This window comes from Antrostomus carolinensis, unplaced genomic scaffold (genome assembly GCF_000700745.2).
Source record: "Antrostomus carolinensis isolate BGI_N321 unplaced genomic scaffold, ASM70074v2 scaffold6371, whole genome shotgun sequence".
Lineage (NCBI taxonomy): Eukaryota > Metazoa > Chordata > Aves > Caprimulgiformes > Caprimulgidae > Antrostomus > Antrostomus carolinensis.
The window spans coordinates 6,737-16,522 of record NW_010296213.1 but is presented as its reverse complement, the minus strand read 5'-3'; the positions used below and the strand labels follow the sequence as shown (position 1 = coordinate 16,522).

Sequence of the window (9,786 nt, the reverse complement as noted above, 5' to 3'; positions counted from 1 at the left end):
TGTTCAACTGCAGGGTGGTCTCCAATATAAACAAATTACACACCTGAACTAACATTCACACTTACATACTTTACAGTGACCCACATTCACTTTTGTCTTAATGCAACCAGATACTGAACCAAAGGATCTTGTTGCTCACGGGAATTTTTCTTATTTTCCCCCTAATTGTTTAGAGAAATGAAGAGTCAGCAAAAAGGGGCTGAAAGCAGAGAAAACTCAGTTTCCAGAACAGATACAATACAGCTGGGGAGAGGACAATCTGTTCCCACATGGTGCTTTATGAAAGTGTTTTATCAAAGTGAAGGGAGGTGGGAGGAACTTTCTAGGTATAAACAAAGGGCTTCAAATTCTGCAGGCGTGTCCCTCTGGCAGCTGTCAACAGTGCTAAAAATTCATTCCAGAAGAATTGCAGCAGTGAAAGTTCTCAGGAGAAAAGAGAACTAAAGAGAACGTGGCTGGAGCACATTGAGAGTTTCCAGCATAACAAAATATGAACTATTGAGCTACTAACTGTGAAAGGAAGGAGCTTAAAGCAAGGACATGGAGATGCTGGAGCATGTCCAGAGAAGGGCAACAGAGCTTTGGAAGAGCCTTGAGAACAAGTCTGATGAGGAGTGGCTGAGGGAACTGGGGTTGTTGAGCCTGGAGAAAAGGAGGCTGAGGGGAAACCTTCTCGCTCTCTACAGTTCCCTGAAAGGAGGGTGTAGCAAGGTGAGGGTGGGTCTTTTCTCCCAAGTAGCAAGTGATAGGACAAGAGAAAATGGCCTCAAGTTGCACCAGGGGAAGTTCAGACTGGATATCAGGAAAAAAATTTTCACTGAAAGGGTTCTCAGGCATTGAAATGGGCAGACTGGGGAAGTGGTTGAGTCCCCATCCCTGGAGGGATTTAAAAGATGGGTAGATGGGGTGCTCAGAGATATGGTTTAGTAGTGGACAGGTACAGTTGGACTTGATGACCTCAAAGGTCTTTTCCAACCAAACGATTCTATGATTCTAAAGAATGGGAAGGGGAATAGGATGCAGCTCTTTTCCAATCAGGTTGCTCTTACCAGTTGATACTTCATCTTACCAGTCTGAATCAGAGTGTTTCAAATTTCTTAGGGGGGCCAGTCTGGATTAAAAGTTTGCTATGCATATAAGATGACCATATCTGGTTAGAGTAATACTAGTACCTCATGTATTTTGGAAAGACAAAACCTCATTTTCCCTGGGCTGAGTGATTTTTAGAACTTCCACTGCCACTCTTAAACAGGTATCCTAGTTCTAGCTTAATGAAAGCACCTTCATTGTCTTCAAACTAAATGTTGACCACTTTCATCAATAAAAATTGCCATCATTAAAAACTGTCATTTATTAAGAATAACTTTATCAATTAGTAATGGAAAGTAAAATATTCCCTACTCACTTTATTCCTGAATTTCAAGTACATCAGTTACAATGTCAAGGAAGAAACCAAATCAGAGATTCTACCCAAACAATATAAACAGCAGACAAACACAAGCTGAAAATTATTTTTCTAAAGAATTTGGAATACCTTTATAAATAGGAAATATATTTTTAAGAATGTAAGAATGATTGTTGAATTGTGTAGTAATCATAAAATGAAATTATTTGTTACAACTGAACTAAATAAGGACCAGCATTTAATTTTCCTTTAAACAAAATATCTGTTCTAGTATCAACCAGTTCTATTAATTGCTTGTTGATTTGCTTTTGCAATGCATACCCAGTCTCCTGTAAGTAGTATATCATATTGCCAGTAATTTAATGCGCATCAAATTTCTAGCAACCTTTTTAATTTCCTTGAAACTGATTTGGTGACAAAAAAGCTGACATAATTTTTCCAGCAGTCACTTTAGATAACTGTGGAAAGTTACAGGAGTCTAAACCGGATAAAAGATTCAGAGTGATAATACCATTATGTTATAAAAGATTCAGACATGAGGCAGAAAGGAATGAAAACTGATTTTTCATGAAAACCGTGTTTGTACAGCCTTTCTTGTTTGTGTACTGTCAGGCTAGATCTGACTTTCTGAGTTGAGTCAGCTCCCCAGAATTCATGGAAGAAATAAGTCTTAGTGTCCTCATTGTGAAGCCAGCAGAATATGTTTGAAAAGCAGATGAGAATTAGATCCTAGTTATATAAATCTCTAATAAATCAGTGATGAGATCATGAATATGTAACCCTACAGGGGTGTTTAAAGGATTCTGGGTGGATTCTTTGCATTTCTTGGTCAATGATCTAGAAATATTCCAAATTCCAAAGCACATGTAAAATGAGATCATGCAGGTAACCAGGTAAGGCTTGTTTTTCTGTTGTTCTTTTATACATGGGTGTTTTTTTGGTTTGGGGTTTGATTTGGTTGGGGTTTTTATTTGGTTTGGTTTGGGTTTTTTTTCCTTTTATACTGATATTAAAACAGTATAAAAATATATCAGTATTAAAACTGATATAAATATATATGTTATATCAGTATTAAAACTGATACAAAATATAATCAATATTATACTTACTGCAAGTATTTTTAAAATAGTGCAAGATCCATTGAGTCACATGGAGTCACTCCTTATCTACAGACATTCAAGAAGAGAATAGTATTGAAAAGGTCAACCTGATATTCACCAGTAAGGAACTTAGTCAGCTGTTTTATTATGTGAATGTGTTTCTTTGGATTTTTTTTTCAGTAATCACAATATTTAAAGGTAAAGTGGAAGAAGTTGAATTACCTGTGGATAAAGTAGACATCATCATCAGCGAGTGGATGGGTTACTGTCTGTTCTATGAGTCAATGTTAAACACAGTCATCTTCGCACGAGACAAGTGGCTGGTAGGTGCTCTGCATGTTATATTCCTTGCTGGAGTAATCATCATTTATTTTCTGACTACAAGCCTTCCCTCTCCTACTGTCACCATAACAAGACATAGTTACATCTCCAAGTGCCTTTTCTTAGGTTTTAATGAAAAGATTAACAAAGAGAATCTCAGTGAACGAGCTTTGCTTTTGATTAACTGCTGGTGAAATTAATACTGACGCTATCTCATGACATTGCCACAGGCTGCAGGAGGTGCTGAGATTAAAGCTGATGTGACAATCTGAAGGAAAACAATAAAAGGCATGCAAGGGGTGCTTGTCTGGTTTTTGTATGTGCAGTTCAAAATGTGATGTCTTTGTCAGGTGAATAGATTACGAGATCCATTTCCCCACAATTCATCAACAGAAACCTGGAGGGCTAATGTTTCCAGACCGAGCTGCTTTGTACGTGGTAGCAATTGAAGACAGACAGTACAAGGACTTCAAAATTCACTGTGAGTAAACGCCTAACAGTAACCCTTCTCTATGGTTGTTTTCCTAAAATATTTGATTCATAATGGCCTACTGTCATCTCTTCATGGGCAAAGTTTTGCCATAGCCAGGAAATCATGCTGTCCAGGCCAGAATTCCAATATAAACATGAACCCTGAGAAAACTCTAGTATGGTGATAAATTCAGGAAAATTGCAGTAATTTAAAGTGGTGCATGAATAAATTGATTTAGACCTTGCTTAGAATTATATTGATACCTCTACCTCTGTTTAAAAATGTGTATTTTAGGAGATTTCATTTTCTTGTTGTTCTGATTAATAAATCATCTCACATAACTGCCATTATAATTGGCAATATTCTTTTGCCATCCAGGTGTTGGTTTTGTTTTTAAAATAACAAGGACAGAAAAATTAAGTAAAGAATGTAAATGTTAAGAAATTAGCCTAGATAAAATGATATCTCACTACTAAGCTTGTCAAGAAGACAAAAACATGTAATTTTTAAAAACTTTTTAAAACACTTTATGTGAGAATTTTAAAATGGAGAATAAGGATCAGAAATTTCCATTTTACTTTGACGTGAAAAAAGTTCTGAACTTTTTTGGTTTACTTCGTAGATACACAAAATTGACCTCTCCTTTACATTTAAAATGGTGGGCCTTTTTCCTTGAAGTTTCATTGAATAACTGGTGCTGTCAATGACCTCAACAGGTCACCTAGTACAGCCTCATGCTCAAAGCAGGCCAGATTTCACAGTTGAAGCAGATCACCCAGGGCCCTGCCCTGCAGTCAAGAGATGGGAATTCCACAGTTTCTCTGAGCATTTGCTCAAATGCTGAAGCACGCTCAGGAGTAAACATGTTTTTGAATATCCAGTCAGAATTTTTCTTGATGAAACATGCTTTCATTGTCCCTTGTCTCCTGACAGGAATCTGACTTTTTGTTTGATTCTGTAGCAGCAGATAGCAATTAGATCCCACCATTAGCCTTTGCTGTCCCAGGCTAAGCAAACCTAGTTTTCTTGGACGCTCCTCATATCATAGCATGTGCTTCACTTTCATCACCACAAGGTCATACTCCTGGTTCACATTCAACTTGTTGTCTCCCAAGTCACCCAAGTTTTTATTTATTTGGTCATAATAGTTTTGATTAAATGAGTACGTTCTACATTATTTCACTCTTCCTTTTTTTTTTCTCTTTTTTTTTGCTTTTATTTATTTTTCAGAGCTAGTCAATATTTTCTATCGGGGGGGGAATCACAAAATTTGTAAGCAGTTTTATTAATTAAGGATGCATGCAAAAGCTTGGGTCAAATTAGTGGGTTTGATCAACCTTCAAATGAAAATGCCTAACTCCTCATTCCTTGCTTCTCAGCTCCACTCAGGAAAGAAAGTTTGGTGTTTCTGTAATCAAATTCAGAGTGAATACATGGATCTGTATTCACAGGTCATAACCACCATTTGGGGTCAAAACCAAGCCCAGTGCAGTGGTGCATGATAATAAGTCTGTGTAGGTGCCAGGGAGAACTGTATCAACTCCTCAAGCACAGCCTAGATTTTTCTCCTCAGTTATGTGGTGACCTTGACAGCTGAATTCCTTACAAAACTGATAAATTCAAAAGGATGTATGAGGCATCCATTCGGTAAAGGAATCAAAACAATTTTGGCCTAAAAAAATCCACTTGCCTTCTTTCACTTGCCACCTTTGCTTTTGAACCCTTTCCTTTCCAGGCCTCAAGCCTTTTTCTTTTCTTACAGACGGCTATTTTCAACTTGCTTATTTTTTCATCGGTTTTAAAAAAACTATTTTGGGTTCTTTTTCTCTTCTAAAATGTTGTTTCCAGTTTAAGACTCCTTTTTTTTCTGATTTCACCTCTGATTTCCCTTCCTCCTTCACTTTTTATACCTCTGTGTCTTTCTCAGTTATTTCCATCTCACTACCTATCTGCACCACCATGTTGTCTCTCTTTTCAGTTTCTAAATCCTTGATGGTGTCTCCTTACATTTCAGTTTTTCATCTTTCCTTTTCCTCTCTTAAGGTGGATAGAGTCTTGCCTTCATATGAGATACAGGGCCAAGCATTTCAAAGGGCACTCAAGAACGATCATATAGATTAAGAAATAATGCAATACAAAAAAATATGATTCTGATTTCTCAGACTTTATTAATGCCACAGAGTCATTGCTATAGTCAATTACTCTGATTTCCTGCAAATGTAAAACAGACAATTTGATCTTTTAACTCCTTTGATAGGTCTCTCTCTAATACAGACTGTGGCATATATTTCCAAGGCATCCCATGCAGGCTGAAGTACATCAACTGATGGAGACCCCAACAACTCTGCTAATAAATTGTTCCTTCAGGGTTTCCTAGTTAATCTTTTCTGAGTAACCACATAAAAACATATGGCTTCTATAAATATAATCTGGAGTTCCCACATGCTCATGATGCCTGAAATGAAAGTTTTGATCACCAGCTCCTCTTAAATATTGAGAAACTCACAGCCCAATGAATGTATAACATATCAAAGAAATGTTCATGTCCAAATTTGCTCCAATTTAGAAATATGCACATTTTTTGCTATACTACATATTCAGTCATAGTCCTCTGGGAACACCAGTAGCTCAAATAGTATGCTCTGAAAAAAGACATGCTCACTCAAACATGCTCACTCAAAACATGCTCACTCAAACATGCTCACTATCAGTGAGTGCTATTTATCCATTTACCTTGCTTGTGTGCAAACAATTATTTAAAAAGTTCACAGTATTTAGTTTAGACTTTCAGATGGAGCACTGAATGGACCTTGACTCATATGATTCATAAGACTAAGATTTCACTTTTTGGAGGTGTTTGTTTTCATTTTGTTAAGTAATCTTAAAAGCAAAGCCAGTGTACTTTTCAATGTTTCAATGTTTTAATTTTGTTAAATTAAAAAAAAAAAAAGGAAAAAAAACCTAAGCAAGATAAGAAGCATTTATCAGAACAATCAGAAGAACAGTTCACATATAGAAGATCAGCATGGCTTTTAAATCTTTTAGAAAGTGGATATTTTGCCTTTTTCTAATGATGTACATGCAAATTAAAACTTAGATGCTGCAAATATCGATACACACTTGTAATTCTGCTCCTGTCAGTAACTGACTTGATGAAACTAAGAGTACTTAAATAATTAAAAGAGTATGCAAACTGCTGATTGAATAGCAATCTATAAAAAAAAAAGGAAATATTAACCAGCATGGGTAAGAAAGTATAGAAAAATCTTAGCAGCTATTCCCAAGTCTCAACTTAACATATATGATTTTGGGCAACACTCTCAAATGTCCAAAGCCATGGAAATCATCAACAAATCTCATATAACACAGTTTTGGGGACATTGAAAAACAAGGGCCACTTGTTCAAAGATATACACTGAGGGGTAATTTTGCCACAACTGCATTATCTGTAAAACATGAGTGATGACATAGACAACTGGGGTAGGTAGCAAAGAGCTAAAAAGGAGAGCGGAAAGTTAAGGGAGGGCAGAAATTCTTTCAAATGAAAGATGCTTTGAGAAACAAAAAATATTTTTATTATTACTGCTAATCTTTGACACATCCATTTGCATTGACAGGGTGGGAGAATGTGTACGGCTTTGACATGACCTGTATTAGGGATGTTGCCATGAAGGAGCCTTTGGTGGACATAGTAGATCCAAAGCAAGTGGTGACCAATGCCTGTTTAATAAAGGTTTGGTAATTCCAAATATACCTAATTATGAATTTTTACACCTAACTATAGGATTCTTTGGAGACCTGCTGCTGACATTTTACTTTGTATGCTTCTAACTAGCTGCAGAAGCCATCATCCTAGAATGCTTTCACACTAAGAAGGAAAATTGTGCAGTTTTAAATTAGTCAGTACTAGTATGTTGCACATGCCCAATGCTGTCACCTAAGCCAAGCATGAACATTGATCCCTTGATCACTTATGGAATCCCCAAAAGCAAGATGCTCCTTGTGACTCTGTACTCATCTGGCTACTGCTAACTGTAACTTCAGACTCTTATAAATGTGCAAATACTGAATAAATAAAGACATAGTGTATTTAGATAGGAATTTTAATTGCTCTACCTTCTTGTAAATAGAGATTGGAAATTGCTGATGGAATGCTGCTGGGAGAAGGGGTAGATTAATTCTGTTTATGGTAAAAAAAGACTGAAGCATCAGTTTTTGAATTGGTTAGCTCTGATGAAATAACTCTAATTTACTCCAGAGCATGATGTCAGAATTGGAACCTAATTTATTTGTTTAACTAATTCTTAGCCTTATCCAGAATGTTACTGTGCTTTCCTGGCCCAAACATCTGCAGCCAGAGGTTAGCTTGTACCCTGTTCTACATATAAGACAGGATTGTCACTTCCCTCTTCACAAGACTAGATTAAGAATCCATAGCCTGTAGGAACATGTGAAAGCCCTAAAATTGCTTCCGTGTTAAGGAATGCTTCTCAAGTGCAACTATCTTCAGGCTGTCCACATCAATAACAGTGGTAGGATCAGGTCCATCAATTGAAGAGCATGCTCGTTTATCCCAAAGACTCAGTTCTAATTTTTCCTTGTCACTTTTTGACAGTAACTAACAAAGCTTTAAATATTCCAAAAAGGAAAGACATATCCTTTAAACATGCAAAAAGGAAAGACATACCCTTAGTCTGCAGAACCTTTACTGAAAGCAGCAAAAAGGAACAGAAGTAGAAACTCCATGAGTTTCTAGAAACTCATGCATGCACAGTCCTTCCATGCTGAGGGGAACACGAGATGGTTGTGTCTGAAAACAGCCTGAGCAAGAACAATTTAAAATTACAACACACACAAAATAAATAGCTATTTAGACTGCATAAAATATGAATGATCTCTTAAAGAGATCCCAGGGGCATAGGAATATTCCTGTCAAGTAGGAGTCCTCTGTTTAAATTCTAGACCAAATCAACCAGGGAGGGTAGTGGGACCAAAGCATCCTCAAACCACCAGAGTCAATATCTGATCTCAGGAAAAGTGTACAAGTATCCTTCTGAGGGCCTACTGCTTTCAGTAGCATTGCCTGAAAAATTTTGAAGACTTTGTTTCAAACTCAGTAAAACAGTTGCATTTCCTTCTCTGATCTCCTTGCATATTAGAGAAAAACCTGCAATGAGAGATTGGCAAAAACTCACAAAACCAAATAAGAATTAAGAACACGCCAGAGATAGTTTATAATAAAAAGTACCGTTAGACTTTCCTGAGTATCCTCTCTTATCTCTCCACAGAGAAAGAACAAAAAAAAGAAGTAAATCTACTTTTATGCTCCTGTTTGTCCCACACTTTCCAGGAACAGTTTAAAGCTCCTGCAGGTCACATACCACTTTAAGATCACACAGTTTAATGCTACTTAAAGCATAAACTGCCTTCCCTGCCCCCCCGCCCCCCCCCAAATAAAAAAAAAAATTACACGACATTCTTGTTTATCAGAGAACATAGCATAAGAGCAAAAAAAACCCATTGACCTATATGCTCAAATATCCAGTTCTTTGATGCCATTTTGGAAATATCATGATTCACCCATAGGAAGCCTTATTTCAAAGGACCTGCAGGATTTTCTGCAAAAAGGTACCATTGTTCACTCAGACAGATCCAGCCACACAGGTGAGGCACTTGGCTGTGAGCTCCGACAAGTCCCATGTTCTTCTCCCTTAGTAATCTTGACCCATGAAGTTTAGGACAAGGCATTCCTCTTGAGACTTTTCTCCTGCTCCACTGCAGCTTAAGTGAACTCCCAAATCACATTCTTTTCTCGCAGTTTCTCCTAAAGTAAAGCAAGAGGCACCTATGCCACACATTTTCCATCTTTCTTCAAACACTGCTCTGTTTTTTTCTCATTTATCTCCTCTACTCTTTTCTCCACATGAAAATCTTCTTCCCCTTTCCTAAGTGACTTTCTCTGTCACTCCTTCTTTTCCAGCAGTGCTCCCCACAGTCTTTTCTTTCAGTATCCTCAGATTTAACTCTGCCTATTCCCTCCTCACCATAAAAAAAAAATAATCAGTCAAACAAAACCAAAACCAAAACCCCAAACAAAGCCCTAGTAATTTTCAGGAATTTCCTTCTGTGCAAACAGGAAAAGATAGCAGAAGAGGGACCTCGGCAGGAGGCTGAAGCCTCTGTTATCTAGAAGCCATAGCTCCACTTGCTTCCCTGTTATTTCATCTCATAAAAAACCAACATAGGCTATAATATCTAGTGAAAACCATCTCAGATACTCCATTCTTCCTCTCACTGCTCCCCCCAAAACACACAGAATTTACTGTTGTTTCTTCTCTCCCCACATTAATACCGTTAGTTCTCTGCACTCTTTAAAAAATAATTTTATTTTGGAAAAGTGAATGTGTTTTGGGGGCTGACTGTTGCATTCAGGGCTCCCCTCACACCTGTACACATGTGTACACTGACAATACAGGTGGTTTTCTCAG

At 37.3% G+C, this 9,786-nt stretch overlaps 1 protein-coding gene across 1 annotated transcript in view; it reads left to right on the top strand.

Moving 5' to 3' along the window:
- The window catches only part of LOC104532877 (protein arginine N-methyltransferase 8), a gene marked incomplete at its 5' end in the record, with an annotated part of 25,744 nt that overhangs the window by 13,016 nt on the left and 2,942 nt on the right, over window positions 1–9,786 (top strand). Inside the window, 3 exons of the mRNA XM_010178193.2 lie at window positions 2,686–2,828; window positions 3,220–3,307; window positions 6,916–7,031. Of these exons, the coding sequence (XP_010176495.2) occupies window positions 2,686–2,828; window positions 3,220–3,307; window positions 6,916–7,031 (347 nt within the window). The remainder of the gene's footprint in view (window positions 1–2,685; window positions 2,829–3,219; window positions 3,308–6,915; window positions 7,032–9,786) is intronic.